The sequence below is a fragment of the Choloepus didactylus genome, chromosome 27, assembly GCF_015220235.1.
Source record: "Choloepus didactylus isolate mChoDid1 chromosome 27, mChoDid1.pri, whole genome shotgun sequence".
Taxonomy (NCBI): domain Eukaryota; kingdom Metazoa; phylum Chordata; class Mammalia; order Pilosa; family Megalonychidae; genus Choloepus; species Choloepus didactylus.
The window spans coordinates 8126541-8153319 of NC_051333.1; the positions used below are offsets into that span (position 1 = coordinate 8126541).

General features: G+C 41.0%; 1 protein-coding gene across 1 annotated transcript; it reads right to left on the reverse strand.

Moving 5' to 3' along the window:
* Nucleotides 1-5770: 5770 nt before the first annotated feature.
* LOC119521142 (rho GTPase-activating protein 12-like) lies at nt 5771-26492 on the reverse strand. The gene is given in 8 exon segments (XM_037819205.1): nt 5771-5925; nt 6279-6438; nt 24835-24900; nt 24902-24932; nt 24934-25090; nt 25210-25698; nt 25701-26157; nt 26439-26492. Coding segments are annotated over 8 exon segments (1569 nt in total).
* Between the last annotated feature and the right edge of the window lie 287 nt (nt 26493-26779).

Consider the following 26779-nt stretch of genomic DNA (forward strand, 5'->3'; position numbering starts at 1 on the left):
TGGTTGTTGGGGACTTGCAGGCCAAAGCTTCTTTGCTTCTTTGTGGCCAGAGCTGATTGCATCCAGGGAGAATCCCCTGGCACAAGAGTAGCCAAAGCAATCTCTGGACAGTGACCTGGCCCCAAATGAAGACCTAGAACCAATTTTTTAAAAACCATATTTTTAAAATTGTGGAATATAATATATATACATAGAAGTGATAACTTTCCAAGTACAATTAACAAATAGCAAATTTCAGAGAATTTTATGGGTTACAGTTCCACAGTTTCAGTTTTTTTCCTTATTGTGAAATATAACATATATGCACAAAGGTAATATCTTTCAAAGTATGATCTGAAATGATATAGAAAATGTAGAACAGATTTTGCATTTGGAGGCCCTGAGAGAATGATGAGGGAAGGGTAAAGAGCCATTGCTAGGAATTAAGAGGGCCAGAAGCCATCCTGAGAAAACTGAGGCTTGAGAGGGAAACTGGCTTTTTGAGGCAGCAGAAACTAGCAGAGGAACATGTTAACAAGTAAGACGTTAAATACTTTCATTTGACAATGGACTAATAAATGAATATCTTTAGACTTCTGTTTTAATTTCTAATTCAGTAAATATTCATAAACTAAAGCTTCTTGGGGTCCTTGATGATTTTTGGGAATGTAAAGGGCTCTTGGGACCAAAAAACCTTGAAAATTGCTGTCCAAAAACAATGCTGGCACAAAACAAGCAGAGTGTGATGTTGGTTAAAATAATAAAATAAGTAACAGATCTGATACGGTTTTAACTCATCTCACAAAAGACCTTCATTTCTGGCTTTGCATTTGCCAACATTTATAAAGGGTCTGAGCTTTGGTGTGAGATGGACATTCTCTAGGAAGGGACCCGCAGACTTGGCCATATGCTTCCTTTAATCACTTTTAACGCAGATAAGATACTTGGGGTGAGGAAGAGAAAGATGACTGAAGTACGGCTGTGCAAATTCCAGATAACCCTCTTATATTGCCTAGAGATCAACTTTTTTTACCTACTAGCTGTGTGACCCTTGAAAAGTGAATTTCCTCATTTTAAAAACTGGAGATAATATTAGGTATCATTCATTAGGGCTGCGGTGAGGGTTAAACGAGTTATTATATGTGAAAAACTTAGAATGGGGCCTTTGGAAAGTGCGATAAAAGTCTTTGCTCTTATTTTGGACAACCGAGTTTGCCTTCTGATTCTGATGATTTTTCAGGTTTATTGAGAAAGTTGTCCAATTCTGTGGGAAAATTAAATGTATTTAATTATAAAAATACTTAACATGTTTTTAAGTCATCTTCGTACTTGAGATGTTTCATTTGAAAATGATAAACATACACTTAATGGAAAAAACCAAAATGTGAATTTTCACTTAATCCAGTAATTCAAAATTTTGGAAAATTCACAAAAGTATCCATGGATTCACATATGATAAAACTCTTTTGCAGATTTGATCCCTTTAATCCCTCAATTTCACTAGTCCTGGTTGTTAGATCCCCAAAGAAGAAACTAACATGTAGAAGGAGTTTCTAACTCAGGGGCCCCACAGCTTATCTCACAAAAAAACAGGTGCCCCATAAACTAAAGAATGAAGGCTGTTCAAAGCTGTTCAAGGCCGTTCCAGCCACAGTAGCACCTCAACAGCGGGTAAGGCGAGGTCAGAGATGCCCATAAAATAAACAACCAAAAAGGCATGAACTTTATTTGGGGCTTACTCACAGGGAGGCAGAATTCAAACAGCTTTTCTCTTGCCGGGCAGGTACCACTTTTGCAGGGAAAATCGGCCACGCGCTTCAGAGAACAGCAAGCCCTTTTATAAGGGTTTTAGACAAACACGTTCCTAAGGGTGGGGGGAGCATAGATGCAGGAACAGGTCACTCTGACCTGAGGGGTGGTGCGGGAAGGACTAGAATAACACTTGAACAATTATATTTTGTTCTTTTTGTGAGACTAAGAGTCTCTCACTTCCTGCCTGCTTCCGATACATAAAGTTACATTTGAAGGTCAAGTTACCCTTTTTCTCCTTACTGGCTTACAAAGACAATAGGTTAAACATTTAGCTGCCCAGGTCACGCAGACTGCTGTGCACCAAAAATCTGCAGGTCTGTTTTGCTCAGGCCACGGGTTGCCACACTAGTTTTAAGGGCGTTTTAGACAAAGACATTCCTAAGGGTCTGAGCATGGGCTTGGGAACGGGGGGTGGGGGTGGGGGGGTGGTGGTGTCTCGTGACGTAGGAGTGACTATGTTGTGCAGGAAGGGGGTAGAGAATTATAGTTTGCCTTTTGTAGATTACAACAAGATTGACAACAGCTAAGGGGGCTCAGGAAGGAGCTGTGGATTAACTCTTGACATATGAGGTCTGGTTTCTGTATGTACACAGTCCGGCTGCACATCCTTTCCAGGACACAGAGATGGTGAATTAAACATTAACTGACCTAGGGTCACACAGGCTGCCGAGCACCAAGTCTCACGGGCCCCCAAGTTAGGCAGTGGCTTTTACAATGAGGGTCCAACAAAAATCAGATTTAAGCTAATTGTGCACACTAAATGCCAATTCTAAGTTAATGAGCCAATCAAGAAATTAATAAAATCAGTTCTGTCCTGTGTAGGAACACCTAACACCAAGGAATAGTAGTAGTAGTAGTAGCAGTAGCAGTAGCAGTAGCAGTAGTAGTAGTAATGCTAGTAGTAGTAGTAGTAATAATAATAATAATATGTTAGAAGAAAATTAGCATTGTATACTTAAAAAAATTGAATACTCAGAAGTGGTTAAAATGGGAAATGTTATGTTGTATGTATGCTGCAACAATAAAATTTTTTTAATAGGGAGAATAATACTAAACTGAGTGGAAAAGAAAGTAATTATTAAAAATGCCCGATGGTTATGGGAACTCGGCCACAGCAATGTCAGTTCTCCGGGGCTGCTAACGGCGCTGTACTTACAGCGCCACCTGGCGGCCAGTGTGCAGAATAACGCGTTAAAGGACGAAAGAAAAGGTACGGTTTAACAGAGCGTCTGTTTCAGGATTTTCAGTATGGGAATGGTTAAAAACATTGTATGCCATTATAACGATTTACAAACATCTCGAGGGACAGCTGTTTGGGAAGACTTTCTTTGGGTGATGTCTAAGAAACACTGGCTTGGACATTTATAAAAACTCAGCTTACATCATAGTCTGTGGTGAAAAACTGAAAGCTTTCTCCCTAAGATCAGAACAAAACAGGGGTGCCCACTTTTGCCTTTCTTTTTAAGTTCTAGACAGACTAATTAGGCAAGAAAAAGAAATAAAAGGCATCCAAATTAAAAAAGAAGAGGCAAAACTATCTATTCACTGATAAGATGATCTTATTTGTAGAATATAATAAATAATCCACACATACAAACTATCAGCACTAATAAACAAATTCTGAAAAGTTTCAGGATGCAAGATCAATACAAAAAATCATTTCTTTTCTTTGCAATAGCAATGAACAATCTGAAAAGGAAATTAAGAAAACAGTTCCATTTTCAATAATATCTAAGATAGTTTAATACTTAGAAATAAACATAACCAAGGAGGGCCAAGACTTGTACACTGAAAACTGCAAAACAGTGCTGAAAAAAATTAAAGAAGACATGAATAAATGGAAATACATCCCAAGTCTATGGATTGGAAGGTTTAACATCCTTTAAGATGGCAATATTCCCCAAAGCAATGTAGAGAGCCACTGCAATCCCTAACAAAATCCCAGTGGCTTTTTTTTTTTTTTTTTTCGGAATGGAAAAACTGATCCTAAAATTCATAGGGAATTTCAAGGAATCCCAAATAGCTAAAACAATGTTGAAAAAAAAAGTTGGAGGACTCACACTTTCTGATTTCAAAACTACAAAGCTACAGCAATCATGGCAGTGTGGTAATGGCATAAGGATAGATATATAGACCAAAAGAATAGGGCGAAGAGTCCAGAAATAAACCCCATACATCCATGGAGAATCGATTTTTGAATGGGTGCCACGACCATTCAATGGGGGAAAGAATCGTTTCTTCAACAAATGGTGGTGGGACAACTGAAAATCCATAGGCAAAAGAATGAAATTGAACTGCTACTTCATACCATATACAAAAATGAACTCAGAATGGATCAAAGACTCAAATGTAAGAGCAAATCTATAAAACTCTTAGAAGAAAGCAGGGGTAAATCTTCATAGATTGGATTCAGCAATGGTTTCCTAATTGTGACACTAAAAGCACAAGTGGCAGAAGAAAAACAGATACATTGCACTTCACCAAAATGAACACCTTTTGTGCCTCAAAGGACACTATTAAGAGAGTGAAAAGACAAACCAGAGAATGGGAGAAAATATTTGCAAATCCTATATCTGATAAGGGTCTACTATCCAGAATCATAAGGAATTCTTACAACTCCACAACAGAAAGACAAACAACCCAATTTAAACCTGGGTCAAGAACTTTAGTAGACCTTTCTCCAAAGAAGATGTACAAACGAAAAGATGCTCAATAGCATTAATCATTAGGGAAATGCAACTCCAAACCACGAAGAGATGCCACTTTACACCTGCTAGGATGGCTTTCTCCAAAAACATGGGAAGTAAGAAGTTCCGGAGAGGATGCAGAAAATGGGAACCCTTGTACATTGCTGGTGTAAAATGGTGCAGCCACTTGGGAAACAGTTTGCTGGTTCCTCAATTAGTTAAACATAAGATTGCCGTATGACCTTGCAATTCCACTCTAGGTATATACCCCAAAGAATTGAAAACATGGGTTCAAACAAAACCTTATATGCTAATGTTCATAGCAGCATTGTCCACAATATCCTAAAAGGTGGAAACAACCCAAATATCCATCGACAGATGAATGAATAAACAAAACGTGGTACATCCATGCATACCAGTCAGTCCAGTAAGGCCCACATCCTAAACCACTGCTTATTTTATAGTCCCACATTTTGCATTTTCAAAAGGTTTAGGAGTCCAGCTCTGATAAAAAGGAATGAAGTTCTGATACTTGCTACAACATGGATGAACCTTGAAAACATTATGCTGAGTGAAAGAAGCCAGTAACAAAAAACCCCATATTATATGATTCCGTTTATAGGAAACGTCCAGAATAGGCAAATCCATGGAGAGAGAAAGCAAATTAGGGGAGAATGAGGAGTGACTGTTATTGGGTCTGGGGTTTCTTTTTGGGGTGATGAAAATGAAGAGTGACTGCTATTGGGTCTGGGGTTTCCTTTTGGGGTGATGAAAATATTCTGGAACTAGATGGTGGTGACAGTGCCACATCACTGTGAATGTACGTAATGCCACCAAATCATATACTTTAAATGGCAAACTTTTAGTTATATATATTTTACCTTGATAATAATAAAAGAAATATTGGCTTATAAAGTGTGCAAAATACTAAGGGCTGCTCCACCAAAAAGCACATAATAATCAAATAATAGCTATCAATTCCCCAGGTGGACACTGTCCCTACAGCATATATTTCGTTCCTATCTACAGATTTAGAGGGGCGAGGTCCCTGCCCCCAGTCAGTTCAGTAAGGCCCACATCCTAAACCACTGCTTATTTAATAGTCCCACATTTTGCATTTTCAAAAGGTTTAGGAGTCCAGCTCTGATCCCTTAACCCCTGGTTGAAAATCCCTACTCCAGCCCATCCCGCCCATTTCCCAGATGAGGACATGGAGGCTCGGGGTCTCCCAGCCCGCCTCTTTTTCTCAAGTAGCCAATCGGCTGGCTAGCAGATCATGACGTCACTGGACGCTAGGCGAAGGCCCCGAATCGCCGCCAAGGTGCTTGGTCAAAGAAGGTGAAGCCACCGGCCACGGGGGCCTGCAGGTGCAGGTGGTCCCGGGGCTGGAGGCGACCCAGGGCGGGTGGCCCATGCTCCGGACCTTCGCTACTGGGAAGTGGGACGGCTGCGGCCAGGGGGCGCTACCGGGACCCGTCCTCCACCCCCCCCAAAATCCCACTGGCCGGGCAATATCTTCTCCAAGAAACTTAATTTAGCAAAGGTGGGCGAGGGTGTCGCATTTTAAACTTAACCCGCGCTCTCCCTGCCCCTGCCCTGCCCCAGGTCGGAGTGTTTAGTGGCTGAGAACGTGGGCTCAACGATCTGTCCTGACTCCCCCGTTTTCTGGCTGTATGACTTTGGGCGAAATGACCGCGTCTCTGTGCCTCAATTTCCCCATCTATACAGCGGGGCTTGTTGCAAGGGTTAAACAAGGGTAAACAAGGGTTAAACAAGCCTCCCCGCGAGGCTCGGGAGCACCAGGGGGCGCCGTCTCCCCAGGCACCGGGCGCTGGCGGGGTAGGGGGCGGGGCGCACCCCGAGAGCCCTTCCCGGCTCCGGGGTCCCGGGGCCCTGGCAGAGCCCCCGCCGAGCTGCTCCCCGCCTCCAGGGAGCTGGGGGGCTGGGTTGATCCCAGAGACTGGAAAGGGAACTGATTCACGCCGCTAACGTTTCTTAAGCGCCTACTGTGTACCAGGGGCTGGGCTGGGACTGGGGATCCAGCAGGGAACAAATCGCACAGCTCTACCCTGGTGGCGCTCACATTCCGGGGGGTGGGGGGGAGGGGGCGGGGTACAGGATACAGAGTATAACTTATATATTTTTCTATTGTATAATATATGTTGTATTTATATAAACATAGTTATATATTGCATTTATAGTTTTATACTCGTGTTATAAAGTATATATATATCAAAGCATATGATATTTTATAAAGGATGATATATTGTATAGTATAAAGTATATTTATACACATATATTATAAAGTATGGTTTATTATTTATATTTGTGTATGTCAAATAGAGACAAGTACTATGGAGAAAATGAAGAAGGGAAGGAGGATGGGGTGTTGGGAGGGGTTAGAATATTAAAAAGCATGGTCAGGAAGGCATTTTTAAACCTTTTATTATGAAAAGCATCAAATTAGCAGAAAAGTAGTAATTATAGCAGAGTTTGCACCCGATACTCACCACTAGCATTCAGTGATGGCTCACGTTTGGCTACATTTGCTTCTTTTCTCTAATATTTCTGTATTTGCCAAACCATTTTCGAGTCTCGTTCAGACATCTTCACCCTCAAATGCTTTGGTTTCTGTCTTCAAAAAAGGAGGGGGGGCATTCTCCTTTGTTGGAAATCCTTTTTGCCGCAGCAAACAAAATTAACTATGATTTCCTAATATCTAATGCCCAGTAGAAAATGGCATTTGAGCTGCAGGTTGGGGGTGGGGGTACCGGTGGGTAGGTGGGGGGGGGGGGCATTCCAGGCAGCAGGGAACAGCCAGTGCAAAGGCCCTGAGGCCAGAGGGTGCCTGGTGCCCTCCAGGAACTTCCAAGAGAGCATCAGGCAGAGAATGAGTGAGTGAGGGGGCCTGGGGGAGAGATGAAGCCAGAGAGGGAAGAGGCCCAGCACCTGTAGGGCTTTGTGGACTGTGGTGGACATTTTGGTTTTTCTCAGGGAAAGTTCTGAGTAGCAGAGGGCCATGAGCTGACTTGGGTGTGAACAGTATCCCTGGGGCTACAGAGATGGGAAGTAGAGGGAGGTGAGGGCTGAAAGCGGGGAACCCAGTGGGGAGATGACCGAACTAGCAATAACTGTGGCTGGACCTGCTGGTGACCGTGGGTGTGGCAAGAAGTGCTGGGATTCTGGATGCATTGGGAAGGTCAAGCAGACAGCAGTTCCCCGAACCGTTTGAAAGTTAGTTTCGGACATCACACCACCTCACCCTCAATCCTTCGGCTGAATCTCCACCCTTCTGCCCAACCTCAGTGGAATGATCGACTCACACTTCCTCCCAGGGTCTCAATAATGTCCATTAAAGCTGATTAAAAATAATCTGAGATCAACTCGAGGATCTCACATTGCATTTTGTTATCCTGTCTCTGTACTCTCCTTTAATCTGGATAGTTCCACAGCTCTGTGTGTCTTTCATGCTATTGATATTTTTGAAGAGTCCAGACCAGTTGTTTGGAAGAATGTTCCTTAATTTGTTACTTGTCTGATGTTTCCTTGTGGTTGGATGCTCGAGCCAAACTCGAGGGACAGATGTGTGAGAGAAACTTTGCCCAGTCATGGGTCTGTGGGTGCCTGAAACACAGTTTGGGGCAAAAGTCTTTTTCTTTCTTTCTTTCTTTCTTTTTTTTTTTTTTTTTTTTATTAAATTCAGTTTTATTGAAATACATTCACACACCATACAATCATCCATGAGATACAATCCACTGTCCACAGTATGATAACATAGTTATGCTTTCATCACCACAATCTATCTCTGAACATTTTCCTTACGTCGGAAAGAACCAGAACAAGAATAAAAAATAAAAGTGAAAAAAGAACACCCAAATCATCCCCCCATCCCACCCCATTTGTCCTTTAGTTTTTATCCCCATTCCTCCACTCATCCATACACTAGATAAAGGGGTGTGATCCACAAGGTCTTCACAATCACACTGTCATGGGGCAAAAGTCTTTTGAGCGCGTGTGTGTGTGTAAGTGTGAGTGTGAGTGTGTGTGTGCATGTGTGTGGGGAGGAGGAACTGGTGGCAAGAAGAGGGGAGGGGTCAGCTTTTTCAGGCCAAACAAGGACCAACCCTCCATTTCCGTTCCTACATCCCTGCCCCTCTCTGGAAAGCAGGAGCTAAGGGGTGAAGGCCATGGTTAGGGTCTCAGAGAAGGAAGCACCCCCCAATCCTTTCCATGTCTCCAAGAGGAGGCACACAAAGCCAGTGACAATATTTGTACTGCCCACTGGTAAGCAGAGGGGATTTGGGGACATCTATGGAGGGCTTGGTAAAAATAGGTTCCTTACATCCTTTTTAACTACTCTTACAAAACACAAAAATATCAGGGAAGATATTTGTGCAATAAAGGGTTAACTCAGCAGGCCTGCCTTGTCCAAAGCTTGCACATTCCAAAGAAAGTTCTGGTCCTGGCCCAGCTCCCGGGAGGTCACCTCTAAGTCCATGGAGTATCCTTTGTCCTTGTTTGCCCGGGACCTCGGGCCATGCCTGGTAGCTCATGCTAACAGCGTGATGTAGCGTGGGGGGGCTCAGGCCACTCAGAGTGGGTTTGACCTCTGAGAGAGGCTGGAGAGAGTAATTAAGGTCAGCATGGGGGTGCTCCATGCCCGTGTGATGGACCCCCATAAAAACCTTAGACCCCAAGCCTCACGTGAGCTGCCATGGATGGGATACTCTGTGTGAAGGATGTGTGGAGCCCAGCAAGCTGTTACCCTCGCAGTTATGGTTTATCTCACTGAAAGGACACGGATGAAAGAACTGAGGGTGGGCTTTGCCCATGGGGTAATTGAAGGGAATTTGGGGACATCTATGGAGGAGTCAGAAAACACTTCCTGATGTCCTCTTCAATTATGCTAAAAAAAAAAAAAAAAAAACAAAGCACAAGGTATTAGGGAAGAGTTAGATATTGAATATGCATAAAACTTACATCTTTTTCAAATTTTAATGGAGAAACCTGTGCTTACTTCTGTGATCACGACTTTTAAAAATGCACCAGGTTTTCTGCCTGGAATGGCTACAGACAATTCTTGATAATGTTTCTGATGATTTCCTCAAATTCTTTGTAGTCATAATTGAAGATAAATGTTGTTTGCACAAGTACATGATAAATACAGTTTAAATAGCCATATTAAGTTTTATGACACTGGAAATTATATTTACCGAATTTAATAGCTGATGCAACTATTGAGTTGGGGAAGCCTACAGACGTGATAAAAACAACACAGCAAAGATAAGAAAGGATTATCATAAAGGAGCGTTTCCCTTTTGCGTGTGTGGAGAAGTAGTGATTGGGAAGGGGTGTGTGCTTGATGTTCTGCTGTTTAAACTGGATGGTGGTTGCTCAGGAGATTGCTTCATAATTTTTTGCTAACTGGCTTGTGGTCGGCTGAGAAGTGCCCTCCCCTCCCGCCAAAAAATAAATAAATAAATAAAAATTAAATCCACACACTAATACAGTGTGTGAATGTTAACATATATGGCAAAAAATAGGTTTCTGCAGATGTGATCAAATTAAGGAACTTGCGATGGGGAGATTATAAATGTGGACCCAAAATGCAATGACGTGCATCTTGATAAAAGGAAGGCAGAGGAAGATTTTACGCACACAGAAGAGAAGATGATACGAAGAGGGAGCAGAGGGAGATTTGAAGATTCTGATCCCAGAGATTGGAGTGATGCAGCACAAGCCAACGAATGCAGGCAGCTACTGGAAGCTGAAAGAGGCAAAGAACGGGCTTTCCCCTAGAGTCTCCAGAGGGAGCCCAGAACTGCCAACACCTGATTTCCAACCAGTGACACTGACTTTGAAATTCTGGCCTCCAGAACTGTGAGAGAATACGTCTGTGTGTTTTCAGCTGCCCAGTTTGTGGTCATCTGACAACAGCCTCAGGAAACATTTATGGTTTATTTGTGTGTTTAAGTGTTATGTAACCATGTTATTTCAAAATAAAAACGTTTAAAATGAATCTAACGGTGCTGGCTTCTCTTGTCTTGACAAAAGGAATGTTGAAAATTCTTGGGATTGGGCCAGTGGATTTCATCCCCAGTTGAGCTTTTTCATGTTGAGTATTTCAAAATAACGAAGCTCTAATTTGCAGCCCTCTGGTGTGTGGTTAGAGCAGTTTCCTGCTAGCTTGGAAGCTATGAAAGGGCAAAATGAACCACAAACAGGCAGAATAGCTGAAGATACCCTGAACATTTTAATATCACTGAAATTGGGATGCTTCTTAAAACCAATGGGGTCTTAGACTTGCTGCAGTTTTAATTGCCTGCACATACGTGGACTTTAAAAGTACTAGCCTCAAGCTGGCAGACTGGAGATCAGTAGCTTGCAGGAAAAATCCCAGAGTCGCACTTTTAATCACCCAGGAACCAGGGTTATGGGCATTGGTGGGTGAATGGGTGAATCAGATGTGTTTAGCTACAAACTCAGTCCTAACCCTACCCTACATATTTCACTGAGAATCTACTCTAGATGGAGTTGGCAATGAAGCATGGAATGGGCTGTTGTGTTGGGAAGGGTCTCCCCAAAGATGTGACATTTGTGCTGATCCACGACAGAGAGATGAGAAGTACCCAGGAAGAGTGGCAGAGAAGGTCAATTGTCCTCCAAGATTTGCATTCCCCTTCTACAGTGCCATGCAAGGACTACATTTCCCAGCCTCCCTTGTGGGCAGGTGAGGTCATGTGACTGGCTCTGGCCAATGGAGCACAGGCAGGAGAGCTCCATCTCCCTCATCTCCACCTGCTGACTGGATGTGGACACCAGTGTATTAGTTATCTACTGCTGTGTAACAAATTTCCCTAAAACTTCCCAGCTTAAAATAACACGCATTTATTATCTCACATCTTTTCTGAAGGTGAGGAATCCAGGCTCAGCTGGGGGGGTACTGGCCCAGGGATCCTCAAAAGGTTCCAGGCAGGCTGTTACCCAGGGCTGTGGGCAGCTCAGGGCTCCACTGGGTAGTTTCCCCACTGGCTGTTGGTCTCTCCACAGGGTTGCTTGAATCTCCTCATGATGTGGCAGCTTCCCACAGAGCAAGGGATGAGAGAAGAAGCACTGGAGATGGCGGTCACTGTCTTTATAATCTAATCTCAGAAGTGATATCCTATCTGCTAATGGTGACTCAAACCAAACCCGGTACAGTGTGACAGAGGACAGTACAACGGCGTGGATAACAGGTGGGGACCATTGGGAGCCATGCGGTAAGATGACAAGGTTTCCTTCAGTCTAGTTCTCCTGCCCCTTTGCACCTCTGCTGACTGCCCTTCATGGGAACAAGAAATAAAATTCAGTTGTTTCAAATGGGTGTTGGAGAAGGTAGAACAATATTGTGAATGGCATTAATCAAATTGCCCACTTGAATGTGGTTAAAATGGGAAATTCTGAGTTTGTGTATGTGCCACTAAAATAGAAAGTTAAAAAATAATTTAGTCTTTTCAACCACTGATATCCCAGAGTTCATCTGTCACGATGGTTAACAATGTTTTGACCAGTACCAGCATCGATGGCCAATGCAACAGGATGTTTACTGTGTGCATGTATAATTTTGATAAAAAATAAATATGAAATACAGGGAATAAAGAAAACCTCGTTGACCTGATAGAAGGAAGGAATGGAAAAAAAATAAGCAAAATAAACTCCAAATGGATCAAAGATTTCAGTGTAAAATATGAACCCGTAAAAGCAAGAGAAGTAAACATCGGAACATTCCTTTGTAACTTGGCTGTGGAGAAAGACTTCGCACTATGACTCAAAATCCACAAGCCGTAAGAGAAAATTCGATACATTGAAATTTCTGAAACAGGAAACAGTATTTGTATTCTTCCTCTTCTCTTCCCTTTCCTTCCTGAACAATCCAGGGAGGCCATTGGGTGGGGCGGGCCAGGCCATCTGGGGGGACCAGCGTGGCCTTGCAGTGGGGTATCAGCGCTGTGGTGGGGAGGGCAAGGAGACCGGGGAGGGGGGCATGGCGGTGGAGGTGGGATTTGGGTGACATGCAGGGGGGTTATGAAATAAATAAATTAAGGACAATGGGAGTCAGATTTCTCACTGTCAGAGAAGGGAGGTATAAATTCAGAAAGGGAGAAAACTAGAGACATTAGACTTGAAATTGGATGTATCATTGTGAATTCACGGTTTTTAATGTACATAAATAGATATGGAAATACATGTGTGTATATATATACACCATTATATATATTTGTATATGTATATATTTAATATATAATATATAGATGTGTATATCTATACCTATACCCACATATATACATAATATACAAACAATATATAAAATATACATATAGTATGTATACTCTATATACTCTCTATTTAAATTCTTTCTATATACTATACTCTCTTTCTTGCCATACACTGTGTATGTGTGTGTATGTGTTATATACATAATATATAAATACATTATTGTTTTAGTTTTCTGGCTGCTAAAACAAATACCATACAATGGGTTAACTTAACAGCAGGAATTTATTGGCTCATGGTTTCAGAGACTAGAGGGCTTGCTTCCTCCTGGGATCAGTATCTTCTGATCAGCAATCTTTGGGGCTCCTTGGCTTTGCTGTCAGATGGCAACACACATGGCAATGTCTTCTCCTTTCTCTTCTGGGTTCTCTTGACTTCCAGTTTCTGACCACTCCCTGTGGCTTCTCCCTTCGTCTGACTCCCACTCTGCTTATAAAGGACTCCAGTAATCTGAATTAAAACCCGGCTTGATTCAATGGGGCCACACTTTAACCACAGTAACACCTTGAAGAGATCTTATTTATTGGAACACAAACCAAGAACAAGAAAATGTCCAAACTGGGGTGCACATTTCAATCCACCACACACACACACACACATAATCTATCCAGGATGAGCCCCCAAACCCCAAAACCAATGGCAGTGAGCACTCTTTGAGCTCAGTTCTTGGTTTCCCATTCTCCACGGAAAAAACCCAGGATTCCTTGGAAAAATGGCTAACTGAGCTGGACAAGGCAAAAACCAAGAAGAGCCTGGAACATTTTGCTATACAAGAAGGCAAGGAAACTCAAAGGATAAATGGCAAATGGGGGGTGGTTGGGATATTTGTAACTCATATTTCAGGCAAAGGACTAATTTCTGATATATAAAGAACTGTAGAAATTATTACAAGAAAGACCAACAAACTGATATAAACATAGGCAAAGGATAAATACGTAGCATTCTCTGAGAAGGAAATTCTAATGGTGTGTAAATCTATAAAAAGATGGCAATATCATTTATAGAGAGAGAAATGGAAAGTAAGACTACACTGCGTTACTTTTTCCCATGTATTAGATTGGCAAACATCCCAACATTTGATAATACATTCTTTGATAAGGCTGTGGAGGAAAAGTAGTTCATGGATTGCAGTTGAGTACACAAAGCAATATTACTTCTATACAGAGCAATCTGGCAATATTTATCCTTTGGCTAAGCTGTCTTAGTTCTCTGAGCTGTGATCACTGATACCACACCATGGATTGGCTTAAGCAGCAGAAATTTATTGGCTCATGGTTTTGAGGCTGGAGAAGTCCAACACCTATATATCAGCAAGGTTTGCTTTCTCGCCTAAAACCGTAGGGTTCTGGTACTAGCTTGTTGGCAATCCTTGGGGTTCCTTGGCTTTTCCCTTGCTCTGATGACATCCTCTCCTTTCTCCGGCTCTTCTGGTTTCTGCCAACTTCTGTCTTCTTGCTCCTTCCGGTGACTTTCTCGTTATACGGACTCCAGTAATCCAGAAAAAGAACCACCCCCATTCAGCTGGGCCACATCTTAACTAAAAATAACATCTTCAAGAGGTCCATTTACAGTGGGTTCCCACCCACAAGAATGCTGATTAAGAAACATGTTTGTTGGGGTGCATAACTGAACCTACCACATCAGGCATGCTATTTTTTTAAAAATTCTTTATTGTAGAATATAACATATATACATAGAAGTGATAACTTTCCAAGTGCAATTTAACAAGTAGTTAGAGAGCAAATTTCAAATAATATAAATTACGGATCCACCGTTTCAGTTATTTCTCTATTATAAAATATAACATTTATTTAAAAAGGTAATATCTTTCAAAGTGTGATTTACCAAATAGATATACAGGAAATTTCCAAATTTGTTATGAGTTAGTACCATAGTTTGTTATTTCCTTATTGTGAAATATATATACAAAAAGGTGATTGCTTTCAAATTACAATTTAACAAGTAGCTATAGAACAAATTTCAAAGAAGGTTATGGGTTACTGTTCCAACATTTCAGTTCTTTCCTTTTAGCTATTCTAATGCCCTGGCAACTAAGAAAAAGAAAATTATATAAAAATTCAGTATTCGTAATCCTTTGTTAAATTCCATCCTGTCTGTTGCTATCCCTTCCTCTAGTTTATTCACTTCAGACATCCTGTTTTAACAGATCTACACACTTACCAAATGAAGTCTTTACAAGGTTATTCATTGTAGATTCCTTGTAACAGCAAGAGATTGGAAACGACCCAAAAACCTCTCAAAAGGGGACAAATTTGTTAACTTTTAATGTACATCCAACCAGTGCAATGTTATGCAGCTGAATAAAAGAACAAAGTGCTCTCTAGGTAGTCATATGCAAAGGGATACAAGATATATCATTAGGTACAAATAAATAAAGGGCAAAAGATGTTCCTTTTGATGTTTGGGGGCATTTTGTGAGAGGAGGGGAACAAATATGGCTGGGATTTTTTCCCCACCATTTTTTAAATCAGCAGCCTTCCCTGTTTCTTTTTGTGGGTCTTAACTCCTTTATTCTTTTCCTGTAATCTCTCCATTCATCTCTATTAATACCTTTTGGTATTAGGCTCTCGGGAGCTCTATTCTCTGAGCTTTTATATGCTCAAAATCATTGTCTCTTGCCATCATGTTATTTGGCTCGGTATAAAATTTTAGGATCACACTATATTTCCCTGTGCCCATGACAATCATTGCTCTACTGCCCTCCAAAAGTCAGGCTGTGTAAAAATCTGAGGCCACACTGGTTTTGCCTGAATATGAAGAGGATACTTTGTTTTTGTTTCTGGTTTTTTTTTTTGAATAGAATAAAGCTTGGTGTCAATTGTTCTGTATCAATCCCCACCTGAACCCCATAATGTATGCTTTTGATCTGGAGATTCAAGTCTTCTTTCATTTCCAAAAAATTTTCATTGAATTATATCTTTGGATTATAGTAGCTAGTTATGAGCTATATGAACCTCCGTCTCCTAATCTGTAAAATAGGAATATAATGGTGCTTAGGGATTTTGTGAACACTTAATGAGATAGTACTTTAGAAGAGCTTGGTATTGTCCCTGTAAATATCTAATAAATATTTTTCTATTCTAATAAGTATTGATTAAAAATTCTAATTCTATAATTATATAAGTATAGAATTATAATTCTAATAATTAGAAATAATAAATAATATCTAATATTATTCTCCATTCAAATAACTATAATTATTATTACTGATATATAATACATGTATTCACTTTCACCATTTTATTTTATAATTTCTATTTGTCTTGTTTTATTTATGTTTATTTTTTCCTTTCTTTATTTCTATTGAATTGGTTATTCTTTATTTCTTTTCCTTTACTGGTTTGGAAATTATATCTTCAGTTTCAATTATCTTAGAGGTGACCCTTAAAATTTTTTTATTTTTATTTTTTACTTTTTATTTATGTACTTTCACCCTTTAAATTTTAACATGCATCATTTCATTAAGGTAACAAAGGCTAAATATAATGCATACCTCTATCACACTCCTGAACAATATAAGCCCTTCAGAACATTTTAGCTCTGATCTTCCATCTCCTTTTTACATGTGATTTTTTTTTATTGTGGCATATAACATATTTACATGGAAGTGACAACTTTCCAAGTGCAATTTAACAAGTAATTAGAGAGCAAATTTCAAAGAATATTATGGGTTACAGTTCCACAGTTTCAGTTATTTCCTTATTGTGAAATACAACATATGCAAAAAGTTGATAACGTTCAAAGTACAATTTAACAAGTAGCTATAGGACAAATTTCAAAGAAGGTTATGGGTTACAGTTCCACCATTTCAGTTCTTTCCTTCTAGCTATCTTAATATCCTAGCAACTAAGAAAAAGAAAATTATATAGAGACTCAGTACTCGTAATCCTTTGTTAAATTCCATCTTGTCTGTTGCTACCCCTTCCTCCAGTTTAATCACTTTCCTGATCTTCAGGGATATTAGGCAGTGACCACCCTAACCTGTTCATATTGAAATGGGTGTTGACATTATGGGAAAAGGGGTTGCAACTGGTTGATGTTCTTGAAGACACTGTTGCCTTTGGATTTTGGGACTTAGCTGGCATAGGAACACAATGGCGGATTTAAGTTTCTGAAGAATAAACTTAGTGAGTGAAACTTTAGAGTCTCAGATAGGGACCCAGATATTCTTTAGGCTTTTCGGGACTACTGTTTGTTGACTTGGGCTTAACATATTGTGGCCCTGTGGCATATCTAGCTGAAGCTTGCATAGGAGTAACCTCCAGGACAGCCTTTTGACTCTGTTAGGGTTCTCTTAGCCACTGAAACCTTATTTTGTTGCCTTTCTTTTTCCCCTTCTGGTCAAAAAGGCATTCTCAACCCCTTGATGCCAGGGTCAGGCTCATTTTTGGAATCTGTGTCCCACGTTGCCAGGGAGACTAACTCACCTGGGGGGTCCTGTCTAAGTTGGGGTACATGTGATTTTTGACCTACATTTTATTGACCATTACTTTCAAAAACTTCTTATGAAAAATTTTTAACACACACAAAGTAAACAGAATAATACGATGAACCCCCATGGAACTTTCACCTGCTTCAAAGATTATCAACAGTCTGCCACTCTTGTTTGCAGCTATACCTTCACCCTCTCTCGACTCATTATTTGCATTATTGTTTACAGTTTTTTTAAAGGTAAAATTTATATACCTAGAAGTACACAAAGCTGGCTGTAAAATTTTGAAGAAGAGATAAACTCATGTAACCCACACCCCTATCATGATATAAAGCATTTCTGTTTCCCCAGAAATTTCTCTTATTCCCTCCCCAGTCAATCCCCTGCCCCTAGGCAGTTACTGTTCTGATTTTTTTTCACCTTAGATTCATTGTTCCTCTTTTCAGAACTTTTTATAAATGGAATCATAAGTATGTCTTCTTTTATGTAAGGCTTTTTCATTCAGCACAGTGCTTTTGAGATTTGTCTGCACTGCCGTATGTATGAGCAATTTGTTCCTTTATATTGCTGAGCTGTTTTCCATTGTGTGAATATAGCACTGATTGTTTACCCATTCTCTTATGTATGGATATTGGTAGTAATTTCAATTCTTGACTATTACGAATGTTCTAGTTTGCTAATGCTGCTGGAATGCGAAACACCAGAAATGGATTGGCTGTTATAAAAGGGGGTTTATTTGGTGACATAGTTACAGTCTTAGGGCCATAAAGTGTCCAAGGTAACACACCAGCAATCAGGTACCTTCACTGGAGGATGGCCAATGGTGTCCGGAAAACCTGTTAGCTGGGAAGGCACGTGGCTGGCATCTGCTCCAAAGTGCTGGTTTCAAAATGGCTTTCTCCCAGGATGTTCCTCTCTAGGCTGCAGTTCCTCAAAAATGTCACTCTTAGTTGCTCTTGGGGTGTTTGTCCTCTCTTAGCTTCTCCAGAGCAAGAGTCTGCTTTCAACAGCCATCTTCAAACTGTCTCTGTAAGCTGAAGCTCCTCTCTCAGTTCCAGTGCGTTCTTCAAAGTGTCCCTCTTGGCTGTAGCTCCTCTTCAAAATGTCACTCACAGCTGCACTGAGTTCCCTCTGCCTGTCAGCACCAAAATGTCTGCCCCGCAAGACTGCATCAAAGAATATGGCTTTTTCTGGGGGACATAATACATTCAAACTGGCACAACGAATCAAGCCGCTGTAAACATTCTTGAACATGTCTTTTTGTGGGTGCATATTTTCATTTATCTTTGCAAAATACCTAGGAGTAGAATTGCAGAGTAGGTGAGAGTTTGACTTTATAAGAAACTGCCAAACTGTTTTCCAAAGTGGTTGTACCATTTTATATTCCCACCAATGATATATGAGCGTTCCAGTCGTTCCACAGTCTCACTAATAATCGGTGTTGTACTTCTGCATACTTTATACCCCTAAATGAGTTATCATCTTGTTTTTGTCTTATATGGCTAGTATTTGTTTAGATTTACCCACTTGTTTACCAGTGTCTTTGCTTCTTATTCCTTGTGGCTTCTCATCTCTTCTTTCAGGAAGGTAGTGCTCGAGGTAAACATTTTTCAGTTTTTATTGACAAGAAGATGTTTTTTTGCTTTGCCCCATTTTTTTCTTTTTTTAAATACAGTTTTATTGAGATATATTCACATACCCCCCAAGCATCCACAGTGTACAATCAGTTTATTCTCTGTACCATCATATAGTTGTGATTCATCACCAAAATCAATTTTTGAACATTTTCCTTACTCCAAAAAAAAAAAAAAAGGAAGAATACCTAAGACATTCCATCCTCCTCGTCACACCCTATTTTTCATTTAGTTTTGTCCCCAGTTTTCTACTCATCTGTCCATACACTGGATAAAGGGAGTGTGAGCCACAAGGGTTTCACAATCAGAAAGTTACACCATATAAGCTACACAGTTATGCAGTCACATTCAAGAATCAAGGCTATTGGATTGCAGTTTGACAGGTTCAGGCATTTCCCTCTGGCCATTCCAACACACTAAAGACTAAAAAGTGATATCTATATAGTGTATAAGAATACCCTCGATAAAGTAGGAACATGTTGGAAGTTAAGCAGTTATCTTAGGTTAGTTGTCTTTTTCTTACTCCCTTGTTATGGTCTCTTTGAAATGTTCTTTTATTGTATGTTTGTTTTCTTTTTAACTTTTTTTTTTCATACAGTTGATTTAAAAAAGAAGGGAAAGTTAAAAAAAAAAAAAAAAGAAAGAAAAACAAGGAAAAAAAAAAGATGTAGTGCCCCCTTGAGGAGCCTGTGGAGAATGCAGGGGTATTCGCCTACCCCACCTCCATGGTTGCTAACATGACCACAGACATAGGGGACTGGTGGTTTGATGGGTTGAGCCCTCTACCACAGGTTTTACCCTTGAGAAGACGGTTGCTGCAAAGGAGAGGCTAGGCCTCCCTATATTTGTGCCTAAGAGTCTCCTCCCGAATGCCTCTTTGTTGCTCAGATGTGGCCCTCTCTCTCTGGCTAAGCCAACTTGAAAGGTGAAATCACTGCCCTCCCCCCTACGTGGGATCAGACACCCAGGGGAGTGAATCTCCCTGGCAACGTGGAATATGACTCCCGGGGAGGAATGTAGACCCGGCATCGTGGGACGGAGAACATCTTCTTGACCAAAAGGGGGATGTGAAAGGAAATGAAATAAGCTTCAGTGGCAGAGAGATTCCAAAAGGAGCCGAGAGGTCACTCTGGTGGGCACTCTTACGCACAATATAGACAACCCTTTTTAGGTTCTAATGAATTGGGGTAGCTGGTGGTGGATACCTGAAACTATCAAACTACAACCCAGAACCCATGAATCTTGACAATTGTATAAAAATGTAGCTTATGAGAGGTGACAATGGGATTGGGAAAGCCATAAGGACCACACTCCACTTTGTCTAGTTTATGGATGGATGAGTAGAAAAATAGGGGAAGGAAACGAACAGACAAAGGTACCCAGTGTTCTTTTTTACTTCAATTGCTCTTTTTCACTCTAATTATTATTCTTGTTATTTTTGTGTGTGTGCTAATGAAGGTGTCAGGGATTGATTTGGGTGATGAATGTACCACTATGTAATGGTACTGTAAACAATTGAAAGTACAATTTGTTCTGTATGACTGCGTGGTATGTGAATATATCTCAATAAAATGATGATTAAAAAAAAAATCACCAAAAAAAAAAAAAAAAAGAATACCCTCGAGTGACCTCTCAACTCCATTTGGAATCTGTCAGCCACTGAAATCTGTCATCCTCCTTTTGGTCAAGAAGATGTTCTCAATCCTATGATGTCGGGTTCAGATTCATCCTCAGGAGTCATATTCTGCATTGCCAGGGAGATTTACACCCCTAGGTCCCATGTAGTGGGGAGGGCAGCAAGTTCACCTGCCAAGTTGGCTTAGCTAGAGAGAAAGGGCCACATCTGAGCAACAAAGAGGTACTCGGGGGGAGACTCTAAGGCACAATTATAAGCAGGTTTAGCCTTTCCTTTGCAGTAGTGAGTTTCTTAAGGGCAAGTCCCCCAGATAGAGGCTCAGCATACCAGACTGTCAGTCCTCAGTGTTTGTGAGAACATCAGCAACAATCCAGGTGAGGAAGCCCAACACCTCAGCATTTCCCCCCAGCTCCTCGGGGGGCTCTGCATATATATTTTTATTCTCTGCCCAGATTACTTTGGAATGTGTCACTATTTCACAGTAACTTATACAAACCTACCAGGTCTCACTTCTTATTCCAAGTTCCATGTAATTATGGTATTTGAACAAACTGTACAGACTAAATTGTTTAGGAAATATAGATCCTGCACCAACTAAACATCTCTTCCCTTGGTCTCACATGGAATTTGAAGTTTTAAAACACAGTCAGTATCGTCCTTTACCCTTTGGCCCTATTTGCCCTAGTCATAACCAAATCTGCTTCATTTATATCCCTAATTGAAGTCTGGACTCTTTTAAAGCTTTTTTAACAGTTGCTATATGCGCTAATACTGAGCCACAAAGTTTTCGCAATTACACAGTCACACTGGGCAAGCTACATAGTTACATAATCGTCTTCAAGAATCAAGGTCACTGGGTTGCAATTTGACAGGTTCAGGCATTTCCCTCTAGCCATTCCAACACACTAAAAACTAAAAAGTGATATCTATATACTACGTAAGAATACCCTCCAGAGTGACCTCTCGACTCCATTTGAAACTCTTAGCCACTGGAACTTTATTTTGTTTCATCTCTCTTCTCCCTTTTGGTCAAGAAGATCCTCTCAATCCCACAGTGCTGGGTCCAGGATCATCTCCAGCAGTCATTTCCCACATTGCCAGGGAGATTCACACCCCTGGGAGTCATGTCCCACGTAGCGGGGGAGGGTAGTGAGTTCACCGGCCAGTGGGCTTAGAGAGAGAGGAGGCCACATCTGAGCAACAAAGAGGTTCTCTGGTGAAGAGTCTTACTTTGCCTTACTTTAAAAGGTAGCACAGCTTGTATTGGGTTGAAAATTATTTACTCTGAGCACTTTGGAGATACTTTACCACTGACTTCTAGTTAACATTGTTGCTATTGACAAATCAACCATCAGTTTGTCTTTCCTTGTAGGTGAGTTCCACCTCCCGCTCAAGCTATTTTTAAGGCCTTCCTTTTTCTTTGATATTCAACAAATTCACTACAGTGTGCATTTGGTTTCATACTGTGCTTCCTACATCTGTGTCTCTCATTCATTCTGGAAGTGCTCAGCCAATGTCTCCTTGAAACTTGCCTTTCGCCTCATCTCTACAATTCCTTATTCTGAAAATTTATTGCACTTTTTCAGTATATCTTCCATGTTTCAACTTCAATTCTCCATCTACTTGTTTCTGTGATGCTTCCTGGGTAATAAACTGAGATCCATCTTCCAGTTCCTCAGTTCTCTCTTTTACTGTCTCTTATCTGCTGTTTGACTCTTCTGATGAGTTTTCCATTTCAATGACTACTTCATTTCATGGATGTTTCATTTCTGAAAGTTCTATTTTGTTCTTTTCCAAAACTACCTGGCCCTTTTAATAGTGTCTTTGCTTCTTCTCTTTTTAAATCCCTTGTTTATGCCTTTAGACATTTTGAAAGTGTTCATTTTACAGATGTCAATCTTTTAGATCTATTTTTCTTTTAACAATTTCATTGAGATACAATTCACAGACCATACAGTTCATCCATTTAAAGTGTACAATTCAGTGGTTTTTAGTGTATTCACAAAGTTGTGCAGCCATCACCATAATCAATTTTAGAACATTTATATCACCCCCAATGGAAGCACACCCTCCATTCCCTCCCTCCCTCCAGCCCCTGGTAACCACTAATCTACTTCCTTCCTCTATAGATTTACCTACTCTGGACATTCATATAAATGGAATCACATATATGTGGTCCTGGCTTACTCAACACTGTAGGTCTTAAGCTTTATTAGACAGATAAGTTGTAATTTCAGAACTGGCCAAAGACTTCCGATTTAGCTGAAACAGACCAGGTTTCTGGATCCATGGAGGACACCAGAAAGCACTACAGGTATTTCAAATAGTGGGAATGTATTCAAGGGAATTGGTTGCACATGTGCTGGGAGGCCGAAAGAGCAAAAAGCAAACCCTGCAATGGTGCAGGCAGTGGAGGTGGTTGCAATTGCAAGAAGTTGCTCAGGTCCTTGGGGCTGCAGGAACTCAGGGGAGGAGCCTCTCCTGGGAGGGGGCTCAGGCCTCTGGGGAGGGGGCTCCATGTGGCTGGGCATTGACCTTCCAGAGGGCCTGGCCTTATGGGGCCGGTACTGCTCAGGAGGCCAGAAATCTCCCTGCCAAGGCTGGCTGGTGCTGGAAGGGCCAAAAGATGGAGCCATTGTCTGTATGGCCTCGTCAGAAGAAGCAGAGGGAAAAAACGGGTTGACCCTGGGTGTACAATAAAGGGTACATGCTCCAAAAAAAAGGAGAAGGTCCCACAGCAAACAGCTGCTAAATGATCTCAACTCCCAGCAGGTTAAAATGATACGACCCTTAGAACCTAAGTTTTTCAGGCTGTATTATGATGATACGGTGCTCTGAGTAAGCAGTCATGGGAAATAAATCAGGATCATCAGAATCATTTCACAATTCTGGCCGTCATGACAAAGTCTAAATATAGAGTGGGTGTTGTCCTGGAAGTCCAGCTTGGGGAGAATGGACTTGGAAGGGAACCCAGGGCCAAATCTTCAGCTATCAAACCGTTAACCCAAGCTTGCCTGGTGGGAAGATGGAGACACAACCCTCCGAGATGTAGGAAAATCATAGATAAGGAGTGGTTATCAGTGGGGAGTTAGTGCTTAATAGGTACAGAGTTTCTTTTGGCAATGCTAGAAAAGATTTGGTGACGGAGGGTGCTGATGTTAGCACAACATTGTGAATATAAATAATACCACTGAATTGTATACTTAAAGTGGTTAAAATGAGAAATGTTATGTTCTATATATGTTACCACAATCAAATTTTTTAAAAAGAAGTATGAGAATCATTGACATGAGATCTTGATTAGAATAGAGATATTGAAATATATTTAAATCTACACCACCATTTTTCTAACTAGTTTAATATAGAGAAATGGATCAACTTGATAATCATTTGACTTATGGTTGCCTGTCCTCAAAGCTATTTAAAGCATTTCTCAGTATCTGGTATAATCAGACTTGTGAAAAAAATGCTCGAGATTATATTACTGTTTTTTTTCTGTGATTTAAAGCCTTTAATGATTTCTAATTTTAAAAAATTAAATATCTCGTAATCTTCTTTCTGTCTCTATGAATTTGCATATTCTAGATATTTCATACAAGTGAGATCATATAACATTTGTCCTTTTGTGTCTGGCTTAATTCTCTCAACATGATGTCTTCAAGTTGCATCCATGTCATAGCATATATGGGGACTTGATTCCTTTTAACAACTAAATAATACTCCATTGTATGTTTATTCCACTTTACATTGTATGTTATCCCATTTTACATCCTCGCCAACAATGCACAAGGGTTCCTATTTCTCCACGTCCTTGCCAACACTTGTTATTTTCCTTTTTTAAACTCATAGCCATTCTAGTGGGTGTAAAGTGGTACCTCATTGTGATTTTGCGTTTCTAATTTTGTTTTAAGGCAATCTGAGATGCCAGGCTTGTGAAAAGTTCATTGATCAAATCTGCATGTGATGTTCAGATGTTTGGGGAAATCTGAATATTGTGAAATGCTTGATATTTTTAGATATGGAAGGAGAGGATGAATGTCCAGGGGAAATTTATTTGTTTAAAAATTGATCATTAACCAAAAACAAGTAGTTGTAAATATTCCCATCCATGCACAAAAGCTCCTCAAACATTAAAGATCTTGCCAGAGTAGTTTTTCCCTGACAATTCTACCCCCTAAGGTAATTTGGGGTAAGGCAGGACTGTTTAGTTTTGCTATTCAGTGATTCTGTGGGTCTGTGCTGTGGTAAATGGTTTCTTCATATATTTTATGATTTTGGATTATGAACTCATAGCAAAAATTTATTTGGAACATTTTTCCCATTTTCAGTAATTTTTGTTACAATTGATAATCCATATTTCTCTTGACCCTTGTCATTGGTGTCTAAATACAATTGTGTTATGTTTCCATTTCGTTAACCAATAGTTCCTGCAGCCGTCTGTCCAGGCTCCTACTTTTAATTATTTCTTTCTGCTTCTGGGACAAAGCATTACACTTTGGCAGTTCCCACCCCAACCAAGAGCCATCTGCACTGTAGTAATATTGTCTACCTTGATCATCAACATGCTTGAGCCACTTTTCGTTAGTATAATCACTGGTATATAAGGTACGCCCACGTTCATCCAGCTCTTCTGACCCACCTGTTGGAGGAGGTTGTAACAAATGCCGCGGTGGTTTTCTTCTTATGAACAAAGCTCTTGATCTCCTGGACTTGAGCAATCTCCTTTGCTTACGGTTGCATCCCAAGTCCAACAAGGGGGTTTCCAAGTTCTCTCCTGTATTTTTCTGTTACAATAGTAACAACGCCCTGAACTATCTTTATGACTTTCCCAGTCTCCATTAATCTGAATTGCTGGGCTCCCAGGAAGGAGGGGCAGAGCAGACTGGGATATTTTCAGTTCTTGGAGATTGGCATAGACGGGAGAACTTGAACTCCCTTGATTTGGAGGTGCAGTTGGCCTTATCTGTACAGTAGAGCTGCTGCTAAGTTCATCACCAGATTCAGAATCTTGATGGATTCTTCCTGAGCCTTCTCCTGCGGAACCACAGGACTGTTCCTGGGAGAAGCTATTTTTCTCCGTGTCCAAGTCCAGACCTGGAAAGTGACCAAATAAGTGCGTCCTATTCTGGCTGGGAACTTTAGGAGAATGTGAGTCACTGATAAACTTTCCATTATTATGGGTCTGAGGCTGAGAGTCTGGCCTGGGCTGTAACTGGGTCCAAAATTCTGATTGGCATCACGAATAAGGCCTGTTCTTTGAACGGAAGATGATCGCTTTCCAAAACTAGAAACCTCAGGCAATTCGTTCACATTTTCTGTGGCTCTCTGAAGATGTAGACTTTGTATGATTTTCATGGAATTATTTGGCAGTCCAACTGCCTGTTTGACAGGAGGCATTCGAGCTTTGCGGGTGACTTCCTCGACACACTGGGCTGGCACATAAAATGCTTTGGCATTCTCATCTGGTTTGACTTGCCACCAGTCATCATTTGTCTTCTTCACCAAGATGTTCCACTGTGCTTGTTTTATCACAACCTTTCTGTCCTTTGCTTCATATTCATAATCATACTCTACTTCAGTGTGCACTTGTGGTGGAACAATCTTCCCACTTCTGTCAGCATTTTTATTCAGTGATATTTGCCTCTTAAATAGGACAGCATGCCGCCTATGGCTTTATGGCTTAAAATAAGCTGAGAAGAAGGAGAAATAAAGATCAGGCATTGCATTTAAACTTTGAAATGGGACGAAGCCTGAGTGCCAGCAAAGAAGAGGATGTTTTAATTCAAGGACCCTGGGGAGAATCCTCCTAGAAGAGCCGGAGGGTAGCAATGGGTCCACTGGGCAGAGGACAATGAAAACAGTGCCTGGGGTAAGGTCAAAGGTCAGGTTGGGAGGCAGCAGGTGGGCTCCCTGGCACCCCCTACCCTATGGCAATTAGGGAGCTGGCCCATGGAGAGGGAGATCATCAGTGTGTACATGTCCCGGCCCGCGGGACGATCAACGGAGGCTCCAAATCCTGCGAGGGAGGAATGGTATGGGACAAGAGACACGAGGAATGACAGCAAGACAGGTTTCTGATCAAGCTGCAAAACTTTATTGAAGAGGCAGGGTATATATACTCTAAGGTAGAGGGAGTGGCTAGTACGAACGGGTGGCGGCCTAGGATTGGTGGCTGCAAAGGCGGGTGGCGGTCTAGGATTGGCTGCTGCTGTTGCTAGGGCGGATGGCAGATGTAAGGCTAGCACAGGATTGGTGGCTACTGTTG